At 59.5% G+C, this 14,991-nt stretch overlaps 1 protein-coding gene across 2 annotated transcripts in view; it reads left to right on the top strand.

Annotated features, from left to right (window-relative positions):
• Positions 1-12,950, top strand: part of AGPAT5 (1-acylglycerol-3-phosphate O-acyltransferase 5) — a 37,635-nt gene extending 24,685 nt beyond the window's left edge. For both annotated transcript variants that reach the window (XM_080663089.1, XM_080663090.1), the window contains 3 exons: positions 4,070-4,231; positions 9,066-9,189; positions 10,904-12,950. In XM_080663089.1, coding sequence (XP_080519215.1) covers positions 4,070-4,231; positions 9,066-9,189; positions 10,904-11,129 — 512 coding nt within the window. In that variant the 3' untranslated portion in view covers positions 11,130-12,950. The remainder of the gene's footprint in view (positions 1-4,069; positions 4,232-9,065; positions 9,190-10,903) is intronic.
• The last annotated feature ends 2,041 nt before the right edge of the window (positions 12,951-14,991 follow it).

Genomic DNA, 14,991 nt, shown 5'->3' with positions numbered 1-14,991 from the left:
GCAAATAGAAAAACAGTTGAGATTTTTAAAACACTGACACTTGTTTACACATCTAAGTCATTATACCAGGCACCACTCTTCTTCTCTGTCCTCAGTGGTGTTGCTGGCTGAGCAGGTGTGGGTGTGGGTGTGGGTGTGGGTGATGTCTGTCTTAACCCTAAATATGTCAAGGCCTGGTTATTGCTAGTTCCTGGAAGTATTGCTTAAAAAAGACCAGGCACAAAATATGTTGATTCAGTATTAGGGTTGTTACTTAACATGTGTTTGTGTTATAGTGTCTTGAATTCTTAACATTGTTTACTTCAAAGATTGTTATATTAATGATCTCTAAATTCCCTTCTTACTTGAAACTAAATGTTAGTCATTCTTTTAAAAAAGACTATTCACATTACCAAATAAATTGTTCAAGATTTTGTTTAACTACAGTCTCTCCAGGACAAAATGAGATTTTGAGAGATTGAAATATAGGTAGAGTCTTCAGGAGACTATTTACGCCAGGTAAGCAAGATGTGTATTGAAGGCTACTCACTGTTAAATTAGTAGATAAGCAAAAGTAGAATTTTATTTTCAGAAAAGCTAACACGGAACTTGTCGTTAGGAAAACAATGGTAAGGATAGGTTCAGCATCATAGGTGAGGTATTGTATAATCCTATATAATAAAAGCCTAGGTGGCGTCATGCCCTCGTATGACGCCCTCACGCGATGGCCGCCACAAGATGGCCGCATGCATGCGAAGACGGGGCCCAGTGGCCGCTCTGCGTGGTGAGGCCTGGGGGTCCCAAGGCTCTGCGTAGCGCAGAGGAGGCCGGTCCCAGCGGAGGAGGCGGGTCGTGGCAGGGGAGAGCAGTTATGGGCGATCAGGCCAGCAGGGGAGGACAGTTGTGGGTGACCAGGCCAGCAGGGGTGGGCATCGGGCCTAAACCAGCAGTTGGACATCTCCCAAGGGGTCCCAGATTGGAGAGGGTGCAGGCCAGGTTGAGGGATGCCACGCCCCCGTGCATGAATTTCGTGCACCGGGCCTCTGGTAGAATATAAAGAAGTTGTATAAATATATAAAAAGAAGGTGCTAGATAGTAAAATAGTATTAGACAAAAATAAAATAATACGGAGGGTTTCCCACAGCAGCTGGCGAGACCACACCCACTTCCTGAACCCTAGTGCTGGGACATAGGGCTCACCGCCGTGTCTTGGGTGGCACATACCTAGAATTCTCAGGTTTGAGCCAATAAACTGGTTTTCTCCTGTTGCTCGAAGCCCTGGCGAGTGACTGAACCGTGTGTTCATAAATACAGGAGTAGACAATGTCTGTTTTCTCACCTCACACATGGACACCGCCCCTAGCCCACTCGAGCCTCACTCCTTGGAGATGCTGGTTCAGGTAACAGGTGACCCCTGCCCAGCGGCCACTTCTCAGTGGTGAGCGTGGTGGCCGTTCCTTCTGAAACGCTTCCCTGCCGGCTGTCACCCAGTCTCCTGCTCTCCTCCTCCCTCGCTGGCCCTGCCTTTGGAGCTGGAAGGTGGAGCTGGAGCAGGAGGCGGCTTGGACCAGAAAGCGTGTGGAGTCCTTAGCGCTGTTCATAGTGCCTGGGCGGGGGTGGGGGGGTGTTAGTGTCGTGTGCATGTTAGTGGTAGGTATTTTTCTTTTTTTAAATGTTTTTTATTGATTTCAGAGAGGAAGGGAGAAAGAGAGAGAGAGAGAGAGAGAGAGAGAGAGAGAGAAAGAGAAAAACATCAATGATGAAAGAGAGTCATGGATCAGCTGCCCCCTGCACGCCCCTACTGGGGATCGAGCCTGCAACCCGGGCCTGTGCCCTGACCAGGAATCAAACCGTGACCTCCTGGTTCACAGGTCGACGCTCAGCCCCTGAGCCACGCCGGCCGGGCAGTAGTGGGTGTTTCTTAATCGTTTATCACAAAGCTGTTTTTCCAAACCTTCGTTGCCATGCGTTTTTTGGAAATACTGCTTTCTTGTCTTTAGCTGACTATTGAGTTGGACTGCTAATCACTTGTTCTCGCTGAGCAGCACGGGGGTTCTGTGGGGCCTGGTGGTGCAGTCGGGTGAGCGTGCTCCGTGCTGCACACCTGCGGCCAAGGCAGAGCGACCTGTGAGGAGTGGGGGCCGCGGCAAGGAAGGAAGAGCTGATGGTGTAGCTGGCGGAGCAGTGCTCCCCGGCCCGGCCACAGTCAGGCTGCGCTTGAAGTTTGAGGAGCGTGAGCGGCTCTGCCCTGGGCCACGTGGTGTGGGAACCTCCGCTGTTCCCACAGCCTCTGCATTGCCAGCATTCCTTCCAGGGGCCCACTGGGCAGCTGTTCCTCCTCCGCTGCTCTGTGTGTGTCCTGGGCGGGCCCTCCCTCCCCCTCCTCTCCTCCTCCTCTCCTCCTCCTCCTCCCCCCTCCTCCTCCCCCTCCTCCTCCTCCCCTTCCTCCTCCTCCTCCCCCTCCTCCCCCTCTTCCCCCTCCTCCCCCTCCTCCCCCTCTTCCCTCTCCTCTCCTCCATGCTGGGCGGGCCCTCCCCCTCCTCCCCCTCCTCCTCCCCCTCCTCCTCCCCCCTCCTCCCCCTCCTCTCCTCTGTCCTGGGTGGGCCCTCCCTCCCCCTCTTCCCCCTCCTCCCCCTCCTCCCCCTCTTCCTCCCCCTCCTCCTCCTCCCCCTCCTCCTCCCCCCCCTCCTCCCCCTCTTCCCCCTCCTCTCCCTCCTCCCCCTCCTCCTCCCCCTCCTCCCCCTCCTCTCTCTGCGCTGGGAGGGCCCTCCCTGATGGGCTCCCTGGGTAGGGAGTGGAGGTCTGCTTTCCTGTCACCTCCTCTGAGCGCTGCTCCTGGTGACACTGTCCAGAACGTCTCACTCTGGAGAGCGCGGCCGGAGGAGGAGGAGGGGCAGGGCTCTTAGCACTCGTGGGAGCACTGCTGACACGTGGTTATTAAATCGCAGTGTTTTCTCAGGTAAAGGAGGTTTCTTTTAATATGTTTATTGATTTCAGAGAGGGAGAGAGAGAGAGAGAAACATCAATGATGAGAGAGAATCATGGATTGGCTGCCTCCTGCACGGCCCCTACTGGGGTTCCAGCCCGCAATCTGGGCATGTGCCCTTGATTGGAATCGAACCCAGGACCCTTCAGTCTGCAGGCCGACGCTCTATCCACTGAGCCACACCGGCTAGGGCGGTAAAGAAGGTTTTTACAAAGAAGCTTTTAAAAAATGATGAAACATACCCGAGAGAATAAAACCCTGTGCTCACACACCACCTTACCTGTGCGTATGTGCGGCATTCGCGTGCACCTGGCGGTTGACATGCATGTGTGGAGCAGCGTTTTGCTCAGTAGCGAAGGGTGAAAGCCGCCAGAGGCCTGTAGCGGTCGGCGGGGACGGGAACGTGCTGTCCACACCACGCGATGCCGTTCAGCTGTAGAGGAGCGGGCCCTGGCGCAGCCACAGCAGGCGGCCCCGGGTGTGAGTGCGTGAAGGACGCCGGTCACAGACGTCCACACGGTATGATTCCATCTGTGACATGCTCTAACAGGCAGAGCTATCGAGGCCGGAAGCAGGCTCGTGGCCGCTGGGAGCGGGGAGGCACTGCCTGCCTGGGCTCGGGTGTCTGGGTGAGGAAGTGGCCTGGGGTTTGCTGGTGCTGATGGTTGCACAGCCCTTTGAATACGAAAAATCACCGAACTGTGGCTTTACAGGTAAGTTCTATAGTGTGTGCATTAGATCTCAATTTCCTAGAAAAGTGCACCAAAACCTGGAGGCCGGCCTGGTGCCTCCCACAGCGGCCAGTCAGGTACTTACTGGTGGGAATCCCGGGCTTGGAGCCTCGAGTGACCGGTCAGGGGGCCCCTCCGGCCTGCCGCCCGGCGAGGAGGTCACCAGGTGGAGGCCCCCCCTCGGGTCCTGAGCTCGCACAGGTGCTGGCTGTGACTTCAATATCGTCACGTGCAGGCACGTTCCAATCCTCAAGTCCAGCGCATGTGAGGGCGTGGCCTGCGTGGCCTCGTCTGTCTCACCCTTCGATGGCCGTGCAGGTCTGCGCGAGGTGTGTGCCTGAGTCGCAGCCACGCTGAGCCTGCTCTTTTCCAGGCCTGCCCGTGTTGAAGCATGTGCTCACGCCGCGAGTGAAGGCCACGCACATTGCCTTCGATTCCATGAAGAACTACTTAGATGCCGTCTACGACGTCACCGTGGCCTTCGAAGGGACTGTGGACGACAAGGGGCAGCGGAAAGAGGCGCCGTCCATGATCGGTGAGTCTCTGTAGCCAGTCCTGTGTCCTGTATTTCTCCAGGATTCCACATTCGTCTGTAACGGTGTAAACGCCATGAGTCCTGTAGACAAGCCCATTGTCATGAACTCAGCCTCTCCACCCAAAGTCCCCACGGCCCGGGCCCGCTCATCCGCATGCATTTGCATGCAGTGTTTGTGAAATAGTGTGGCCTTTTTCCAAACACTAGGTTTTCAGGACGCTGAGCCGTGACTGTGTCAGGTGTGACAGGAGAAAATAGAACATTCTGTGAGCAGATCTTCAGTTAAACAACTGAGACCCTAATGACAACCATGTTGAACTAAATGCATGTATCTTTTCAAATGTGAAAACAGATCAACGGCTCCTTGAATGGTTAAAAAGGCCTATGGGAAGGGTGCGGGGACCTGATGGACGGGGACCGGTGGCCTGTTGGGGAGGTTTGCATGGACCTGATGGACGGGGACCAGTGGCCTGTTGGGGAGGTTTGCATGGACCTGATGGACGGGGACCAGTGGCCTGTTGGGGAGGTTTGCATGGAGCAGGCGAGGAGTGTGCGGGCCGGGTCCCCTTCTCAGTGTCCACTGCGCTGTGACAGGAGCCGAGAGCTGGGGTGGGCTTGCGCCTCCCCTTGGCCACCCTCTGGCGTGGCACCCACGTGCTCGTCCGAGCGCCTCTTCGTGGGATCTCGTAAATGAAAAGAAAGCCCATGCTCACTGTGTGTGCCAAAGGCACGGAGAGGGGCAGGGAGGCCCCGGGGCGGGGTGTGCGTGGGGAGAGCTGGTCGCGGTGGGTCACAGGGACGGCTCTCACCTGTGCCTTCAACCAGGTACGCGGAATGCAGGAGGCCGAAGGGTTTTCATTTTAAACGGGACTTGGGGAACACATTACGCACCAAGCAGTTTAAAATGGAAGCTATACAGAGTGTACAATGGACCAGCTTGCTGTCCACCGGCCCCATGTCCACCGGTCCCCGTCCATCAGGTCCCCGCACCCTCCCCATGTCCACCGGTCCCCGTCCATCAGGTCCCCGCACCCTCCCCATGTCCACCGGTCCCCGTCCATCAGGTCCCCGCACCCTCCCCATGTCCACCAGTCCCCGTCCATCAGGTCCCCGCACCCTTCCCATAGGCCTTTTTAACCATTCAAGGAGCCGTTGATCTGTTTTCACATTTGAAAACATACATGCATTTAGTTCAACCTGTATGTTTTCAGACATACATTTAGTTCAACATGTTGTCATTAGTTTATCAGACAGTGTTTAAAAATAGGGTTAAACCTGTTTTTATTTTGATGGGAACCAAGTAGAATCCCCACAATCACAATAACCTTTGTAAAGTGCTGCTGTCATTGGTCCCCTCGGGGGCCTGTGTCCCCTGGGGGTGAGAACTCAGTGGCTGGACAGTGTCCACAGGATGAATACCCACCTCTTCCACCTGCCGTCCAAGGACCCATAGTCCAGCCTGCGGCGGGCTCTCCCTTCTCCATGCAGTGCTGCCCCGGTCGGCACCCTTGGAGCAGAAGGCCGGGTGTCGGTGAGCGGAAGGCTGGGTGTCGGTGAGCGGAAGGCCGGGTGTCGGTGAGCGGAATGCCAGGCCAGGTGTCTGTGAGCGGAAGGCCAGGTGTCGGTGAGCGGAATGCCAGGCCGGGTGTCTGTGAGCGGAATGCCAGGCCGGGTGTCTGTGAGCGGAAGGCCGGGCCGGGTGTCGGTGAGCGGAAGGCCGGGCCGGGTGTCTGTGAGCGGAAGGCCGGGCCGGGTGTCGGTGAGCGGAAGGCCGGGCCGGGTGTCTGTGAGCGGAAGGCCGGGCCGGGTGTCGGTGAGCGGAAGGCCGGGCCGGGTGTCTGTGAGCGGAAGGCCGGGCCGGGTGTCGGTGAGCGGAAGGCCGGGCCGGGTGTCTGTGAGCGGAAGGCCGGGCCGGGTGTCTGTGAGCGGAAGGCCGGGCCGGGTGTCGGTGAGCGGAAGGCCGGGCCGGGTGTCTGTGAGCGGAAGGCCGGGCCGGGTGTCGGTGAGCGGAAGGCCGGGCCGGGTGTCGGTGAGCGGAAGGCCGGGCCGGGTGTCGGTGAGCGGAAGGCCGGGTTTCTGTGAGCGGAAGGCCGGGCCGGGTGTAGGTGAGCGGAAGGCCGGGCCGGGTGTCGGTGAGCGGAAGGCCGGGTGTCGGTGAGCGGAAGGCCGGGTGTCGGTGAGCGGAAGGCCGGGTGTCGGTGAGCGGAAGGCCGGGTGTCGGTGAGCGGAAGGCCGGGTGTCTGTGAGCGGAATGCCAGGCCGGGTGTCGGTGAGCGGAAGGCCGGGTGTCTGTGAGCGGAATGCCAGGCCGGGTGTCGGTGAGCGGAAGGCCGGGCCGGGTGTCTGAGCGGAAGGCCGGGCCGGGTGTCTGTGAGCGGATGGCCGGGTGTCGGTGAGCGGAAGGCCGGGTGTCGGTGAGCGGAAGGCCGGGCCGGGTGTCGGTGAGTGGAAGGCCGGGCCGGGTGTCGGTGAGCGGATGGCCGGGTGTCGGTGAGCGGAAGGCCGGGTGTCGGTGAGCGGAAGGCCGGGCCGGGTGTCGGTGAGCGGAAGGCCGGGCCGGGTATCGGTGAGCGGAAGGCCGGGTGTCGGTGAACCAGTCTCCCGGGGAGTCTTGCCTGGAGCTGCTCTCGGCTCCCTCCAGGCACAGGCTGGCTCTGTCCCAGCAGGTGACAGGTGCCCGGAGGAAGCCTGGTGCCCAGCCGCCCCTCCTGCCACTGCTCCTCCTGCGGGGCAGCTGGCCGTGCCTCTGCGTTACAGACTGCCCCTGTGTTTGAGGGGGGCTCTCGGGCTCACACCGCAGCCGTGGAGCCAACAAAGCCTGTCCTCTCTGTCTGTCACGCGTGGCTTTCTGCAGTTACTAGACCAGCCTGAGGCTGAAGACAGGCGGACACAGACGGGACTAGCGCCTGCGGCTCAGCTCGGGAGGAAGGCCTGCTGCCTTGGTGGGTGGCGTGGCCTGCAGGCTGGCAGAGGGGGCCGTGCCCGGGAAGAGGGGGCACAGGCTGAGGGCAGAGGTCACAGGGGAAGTGCCAACCACATGCACAGTGAGAAAAAGGCAAGGTCGGGTGTCGGGAGGCTCTGTTCTTTCCCCGTCGGGTCGGCCGCCATCCCAGTCACAGGCCAGCGGTGCGGTCGGTGTCACTGCCTGTCACTCACCCGCTGCTCGGGTCCCGCGTACGGGCCCTAACCACAGGCCTGGCTGGGTGCCTTGGGCCTCTGGGCCCCCCATGTCCTCCCTCCGGGGTGCAGACATGCCACGCTGGCTTGTGAGGAGCAGGTGGGGTGACGCACAGCGTGCCCTGCCCTCTAGGGAGAACCTCACAGCCCCCAGTGTCGGCGCCTCCCCCTCGCCTGCGTCTTGCTGGAGGCAGTGCCGGCCGCGGCGCCTGGGCCCAGCATTCACTTCCCACGAGGGCAGCGCACCTGCCGCTGCCCCAGCGCTCCGACGTCAGGGTGACTCGGGGAGCGGGCAGCCGGTCTGCCTGTTTACGAAGGAGGTGAGGTGGAGACGCTGCGATAGTTCACGCACGGTGCACATGGGCTAGGCTGCACCCCGAGCTCCCGGGCTCCTCAGCCGCCCACGCGGCTGACCTGCCCAGGGTCCACGCGGGCACAGATGAAAGACAGAACCTGAGGGAGGTAGAACCAAAATGTTGAAAGATGGATCTTCCCTATTGTAGTACTTTCGCATGTTTGCCATCAAAGCCAGTTCACTCCGGGAGTCTAACAAATCAGACGACTAACTTGGCAAGGAAGGGGTGGGTGGGTCTAAGAGGGGAGAGGCTGTACCTCTGTACGGAGGGCTGAAGCCTCCAGCTGGGGGCTGTGGGCTGTGGGATGGCTGTGGGCTACGGGGTCTGTGGGCTGTGGGGCTGTGGGCTGTGGGGGCTGTGGGCTGTGGGGCTGTGGGCTGTGGGGGCTGTGGGGGCTGTGGGGGCTGTGGGGGCTGTGGGGGCTGTGGGCTGTGGGGCTGTGGGGGCTGTGGGGCTGTGGGCTGTGGGGGCTGTGGGCTGTGGGGCTGTGGGGGCTGTGGGCTGTGGGGCTGTGGGCTGTGGGGGCTGTGGGCTGTGGGCTATGGGGCAGTGGGGGCTGTGGGCTGTGGGGTGGGAGCCTACTGATCAGAACCAGCAGTACCTCATATCAGCTGGAAATGAAAGGTCTCAGCCTCTCACTTGCTTCCCCCCAGGGAGCTCCGTCATCCCTGAAGGATTGCCTTGTTCTTGAGGGCTTCTTACGTATGTCCCAGGAGCTGGAGTTGTGTAAGGGCTGGGTGCCAGGCAGGGCCAGGAGAGCAGGCCAGCCAAGCAGAAAGCAGAAGCCAGAGAAGTCCTGGGGCTGGAGCGGGGCCTCAGTGACAGAGGGAGGCTGGGGTGCGGGGCAGGGACCAGGGATCCGGGAAGAAGTGCCCGATGGGCCCAGTGCTTTGGCGAGCGAACCAGGCACACACACACCCCTCCCCCGTGTGGGCTCCCAGTCTGGTGGGAGCAGGGACTGGCCTCAGGAAGGTGACCCATGGCTGCGATGGTGCCGGCATCAGGGGCCCCTCAGAGGGGCCGGCGCACCAGCAGCAGGTCCAGCTCCTTCCTGCCCCTGGGCTGGCGACAGGTCCCGCATCCCACCAGCCCCGGGGTCGGCTGGTGGGGCTGAGCGCCGCGGTCGCTGGTGGGTGAAGTGACCCTCCTTCAGCTGGAACCCCAGCCTCCACTTAGGGCCTTTAGCCGTTCGTTAAGGAATCTGTACTCTATATTTTTAAACTTTTTTTTGCTTCATTTTCATTATTTTGTATAACCATGAATTCTGGAATAAAAAACGAAATGTTTTTGTTTTTTGTTAGAATTTCTCTGCAAAGATTGTCCAAAAATCCATATCCACGTCGCTCGCATAGATAAGAAGGACGTCCCGGAGGAACGCACGCTCATGAGGAGGTGGCTTCATGAACGATTCGAGATCAAGGACAGGTGAGTGGCCACGGCTCAGCCGTCAGCGGCCCTGCTGCCCTGTGAGCCGGGCTCACCTTCCCAATTCCAGGGGATGGGGGCAGCTGGCCCGGACACAAGACAGAGAAAGACTAACCACACTCAGAGCAGCCTGTGGTGCAGGATCACACCTGGGGTGGGGCCCAGTCTGTGTATGTAGTCCCTCCCCTGGCTCCTCATTGGCTGAGTGCTATTTGGTCACCTATTTCCTATAGGTTGCCCAGGTCCTGCTGCCTCCCATTGGTTATTTAAAGAAATGGGCTGGGCCTTCTGGTCGCCTCCCCCTCCCTTGGGGTGGGTCTTCCTAGGACAGTGCTATCAGCCACTCTGCTCTCCCCACCCCCACAGCCAGTTTGCTGGGGAATTCCGCAGCCGCCTGGCCACATGCTGTTTCAGGGGCATGTTTCTTACAACTGGATGTCGGCTCCCTAGACAGCGGGACCGGACATGGTGTGTCCCCTGAGCGCCTCCTGTGTCAGCTCAGGCGAGCGCGTCTGTGTCCCCCCTGGACGGGGAGTCCCTGTGAAAGGGCCCCTCCGCTTCCCTCTGCTGTGGTTTCCAGACTACTCCATGGCCAGGTGTCAGTGTCATAGGAACAGCATGGCCGTGAGCCTCCCAGGTCTGCCACCCACACCAGGGAGAGGCTGTCTGAGCCGCTGGAGTGATGCCCGCGTTCCCTGGAAAGGAGGGGCAGGGGCATTTGCCGACAGTTTCCGGGACTGATCTTGTGTTTGTCCCTGCGAGTAACATGGGACAGACAAGAGCGTTGAGCGTGGCGAGAGTTACCTGGAAGGTACAGGTGTGTTTGGGCACCTCTGGGGGAGGCCTGGCGTAGAGAGGTCGGACAGGAGTGCCACCTCCTCAAGAACGGGTCTGGCCGCCGGGGACGGCGGAGGACATTGGTGTCGGATGCCACAGGTTTCTAAAGCGGGGACTACAGAGCTCTTCTTCTGAAAGAAAACAAACAAACAAACAAAAATATATATATTACTGATTTCAGAGAGGAAGGCGGGGAGAGAGAGAGAAACATCAGTGATGAGAGAGAATTATTGATTGGCTGCCTCCTGCACGCTCCCTGCTGGGGATCGAGCCTGTAACCGGGGCATTGCCCTGACTGGGAATCAAACCTGGGACCCTTCAGTCCACAGGGTTACGCTCTATCCACAGGGCCACACCAGCCAGGGCGGACTTCCCCTTTTTGTGCTATTGTGTTGGAGATTTTTTTTATGTTGAGTATGTCCCGCTATTAATCCTTTGCATTTCTAAAAGAAGATGGGGAACGAATTAAAGCTGCAGTTTTCCCTGTCGGCTGCTTTTATAATGACATGGAGTGAGAGATTCTGGTGGCGGGGGGGGGGGGGGGGGCTGTAGGAGGGAGGGAAGTTGGGGGAGATGGAGAAAACTGAGGGCGTATCCCCCCAGGCCTGAGCCAGGGCCTGGCAACACTAAAGGCCTCAAGGTTGTAACACAAAAGCATCCCCACCATGACTGGAGGCCTGGCACGGAATACACGCTGCTCGCCGAGCACGCTGGCTCTTTTCCGAGTCGGGCTGCGGGGAAACCCCGTCGCTGGGTGCCCCCTTCACCTCTGCGAGCACCTGTGACTCCCGCCCACACCCGGGCCCGAGAGGGACTTGTGGACCGAAAGGTTGAAATGGCTGAAACTGAAGGTGAAACTCTTCCGCCCCGGCCACAGGTTGCTGATCGAGTTCTATGACTCGCCGGATCCGGACAGAAGGAACAGGTTTCCTGGGGAAAGTGTCAGTTCTAAACTTAGCCTCAGGAAGACGCTGCCGTCGCTGCTGGTCCTGAGCGGCCTGACGGCGGGCATGCTGGCCACCGAGGCCGGGAGGAAGCTGTACGTGAAGACGTGGCTCTACGGGACCCTGCTCGGCTGCTTGTGGGTCAGTATCAGAGCGTAGGCTCCAGGCCGGCGCCGCGTGGTCCTGGCTGTTCGTGAGCGTAGTCAGCGTGTAAATAAAGCTTGTTGATTGAGCGTTGGGCACAATAGCATCTCTCCCGGGGCTGGGGTGCAGGTGACCTGGCAGACGCAGGGGCTCAGGTGTCGGAGCTGGGCTCTGGGGGCACGTCCGGAGCCCGGCCAGCTCAGGGCGGGCTGTCCGGCTCGTGGCCGTGTCCCTCGGTGGCTGCGCGTGAGCATCCGCAGCACGTTTCACTGATGGTGTTAATTCCAGTTTCTACAACTGGACTGGTCCACACTCGGATCACAAAGTATTGAGAACCTCGCAGCTCCGTAACATTGTTCTTCCTGCGCAACTTCCTCCAAGTCAGTGAAAGAGAGTGGATGGAAGGACCGAGGGAGAGCGGGACGGGCCAGCCACGCCCTCCCGTGGGCACCTGCTTCCTGCGCTGGTTTCACTTTATAGTTGCAAAGTAACCCTTCCTGATGCTTGTTGGAACAGCCTCATGTGCACTCCTCCCACGGGGCAGAGCAGTGGACAGTGTGCGAGCCAGGCCGGCACGTGGCGGCAGGACTTGCACTGCCCAGCGCTCTGCAGACTCCGGCCGAGCTCTCGGAACCGGCAGCACCTTTGCCATACGCACCTGAAGCCTTAAGGCCCCTTTACTTTCTGTGGGGCCCGCGCCCCAGCGTTCGAGGTGCTGGAGCCCCCCGCTGCTGGCTCACCTGCCTGTGCCTTCTCCCGTCACTCTGCGTTTAGAGCGTTGACCCCCACGTCGCTTTGGTGTCCCGTGGCGGTCCTCTGTGTGGCCAGCCAAGTGCTCATGGCTCACACGGGGGCGCCAGGGAGTGTGTGTGGGAGCGTCCCCCACTCTAGCCCTGCTGGGGGCATCGCTGTGCGGCAAGGGCCTGCGTGGGCACGTCAGCCTCCGGAGTGTGACGGGGCGCAGTCCGCTGTCCCCTCGACCACGAGCTGCCTGTCAGGGACCTGGTCTCACAGGGTCCGTGTGAAGGACTGGCGTGCGACCTGCTCTGTTCCTGTGTCACCGTTGAACGTGATGCCTGCTGGTCCCCAAGGCGGCGGTCCTGCTCCTGCTGGTGGGTTTGCCTGCGGCTGCCGCGGAGCCCACCAGCCCATCGTGAGGGACCACTGACTGCAGTGATCGCGGGGAGTCCTGCCCGATTCTCCAGGATGGGGTGAGCCGCCTCGGGTGAACACGCCTTCACGCAGTCCCACGGGAACGCTGGCCTGGGCGTGACGGGTGTCAGTGAGGCCTCTGAAAGTGTTCTCAGTCCACATTGCCACTTTCTCTGACCCGTAAAGCGGAGCTCTCCTGCTTCGGTGCGTGCTTTTTAAAGTGTGGACGTTAGACCTGCTCTGACCGGAGCGGGCTGCTGTAGTTGTGTAACTGTTTGCAAGGTGATGGTTGTGCTCTGAACCTAAATTCTAAGAAGCAATTTGCAGTTTAAGAATTGCATTGATTGTGATGGGTTTTAAGAAGGCCACGTGAGCTGGCGAGCTCACGTGAACACCGTGTTTTTATGACTTACATTCTTCTCACAAAGGGCCTGTAAAACATTTGTTAAAAGTTTGTATCAAATGTTTGGAAAGTTAGAAGTTTCTTTTTAACGTGTGCGGAAATGACCTGAATTACTATTTCCTAAAGCGAAGAGCCGCCTCGACGTGTAACCCTCTTCACGTGGTGTCACTCGCTCTGGTTCCTGTGCTGATTTGCCCTCGGTTCCATGTGCATGCTTTTATGTTCTTCAGAGATGGGCGTGTTTGGGTGAAAGTAAAAGAATAAATAAACCTTTCACTGTCTCTCACGTCTGTGCTGTTGAACATTCCGCGCCCCCAAAGTCCCCCCGTCTTCTGTTCCCTGAAAACAGGCTTCCTGCTGACCCTGCACCCTGAGTGCATAAACTACGTATTTGTTAAAGGATCGAGCAGGTTTAAGGAAAAGACATGGAAACACTCCGTTGAAGCAGTGCATTAGGTAGGTTATATGAACTCCATTGCACAGCCACCTTCCTCACTGAGCGTGCCGGAGCCTGAGCCGGGGGGTGGCCGGTCCCCTGACCGATCCCGGGGTCCACAGCAGGGACTCGTGTCCTGTTTCCTTCCCCGGGGTCTCCCACGGCGTGGCGCGCAGTCTCGAGGGCGTGCTTACTCGCTCCTCGGCAGTGTCACGTGGCTCCAATCGCATTCGCTGCAGAGTCTCGTCAATAAGGCGGTCTAAGCACATGAGCCCTTCAAAAACGACGAGCGAAACGTGTAGAAAACGTGCCCATCGCGTATGGACGACGCCAGGTGCCTGCCAGACACCAGACTCACCCCTGAGAAGGCGAGGGTCTGTCCTTGGGGACACAGGTGTGCTCCAGGTGCAGGTTGGCCTTAGCAGGGGCTGTTAGACATGGGGTGCTGGGCTGGGGGGGTCGTTCAGGCTGCAGGCCAGAGATCACATGCACAAAGCTCCGTTAGGGGAGCTCGAGGCTGCGGCACGTCTGGGCCACGTCGCTGACGGCACCCGTCTCCGAGCCGTGGCACCGTCCCAGGCCCTCCCCTCCCCGTTCTCACCGTGAGGGAGGGGCGGCGGGGGTCCCGGGCCAGGCCGCTGGGTCAGTTTCCCTGATTGTAAAGGCGATGAAGCGTGGCACCCGCCCCATAGGGCTGTGGGGAACCGAGTGGAGCTGGCCTGTCCCAGAGGCCCCGTGTCCATTCGGCCCTCCTCCAGGAACCCCGGGCTCACACGGTGCTGCGCTAGGACTCCGTCCCACCCATGCCTTTCCTTGTACATCAGCGCAAATCCTTGTCCACGTGGCCGCCAGCGGGCTCCGCGGGACCCCAGCGCTCTCGCCGTGTGCTTAGGTGTCCGGTCTGTCTGTCTCACTTGCATGTGACGCTGTGACATGGGATAAAGTCTGTCGAATCGGTGCCAAGCACTGCATGCATGCCTCACCTGTGCGTGATAGGGTGCCTGTTGGTCTCTGTATCTCCTCCCTCTCTCTGTTTCTAGAAGTTGAGATGAGGAAAGTATTTTGTTTCATTATTTTAAATATATTTTTTATTGTTGATAGTATGACAGACATCTCCCATTGCCCCCTCCCCGCTCCCCCAGCTCCTCCCACCTCCCAGGTCTTCACCACCTATTGTCTGGCCCATGGGCGCTGCACATGGGTCTGTAAGTCCTTTGGTTCATCTTCTCCAGTAAAGGATTCAGGTCAGGACTAGCCCAGGGCTCGGCCCTCCTGGGTCTGTCTCTGGCCTCTGGCGCGTCCCGCTCGGTGCTCTTGGCAGCATGGTGTCTGCGTGTTGCCGACCCCCCAGGTGCCACTCACTTCCTGGTCGGTTTATTACTGCAGGTGGCTCCAGTCAAACAAAAACCAGCGGTGGGACCTCAACTGGGCATGGGCTCACGGCCGTGCAGTGCGCCAAAGGCCAGTCCGAGGGTCGGGAGGCGGGGGTCAGGGCGCCAGCTACAGGACGGTGGGTCGCTTCCGCCTGGACCGCGGGCTTCCCACACTCTGCATTTCCCGGGCACCTCCCAGTCCCGGGCCTGATGCACAGGGACCCCTCAGACACCCTTCCCCCTCTGCCAGGAAAGTCCTCTCCATGGTCCTCCTGCTGCTACCGTGGCCTCCGACAGCCCCTGGCCCCCCGCACGGGCCTCTTAGACGTGTGGGTGACACCTGCCTTCTCACCTGCACTGTCCGGGGGCCCTTGAATTATGAAAGTGCTGTAGGTGTCAACTGCACACCAGGTTTTAAGGGTTAGTCCACCAGAGAACGTGCAGCCGGTTACTCATCTCGCTCTTGAGGACGTCTGTGACACTAGGGATCCATTCTGCCCAATAAGACATGGG

The sequence above is a fragment of the Plecotus auritus genome (assembly GCF_963455305.1).
Source record: "Plecotus auritus genome assembly, chromosome: 3".
Lineage (NCBI taxonomy): Eukaryota > Metazoa > Chordata > Mammalia > Chiroptera > Vespertilionidae > Plecotus > Plecotus auritus.
This window is presented reverse-complemented; position numbering and strand designations above follow the sequence as displayed.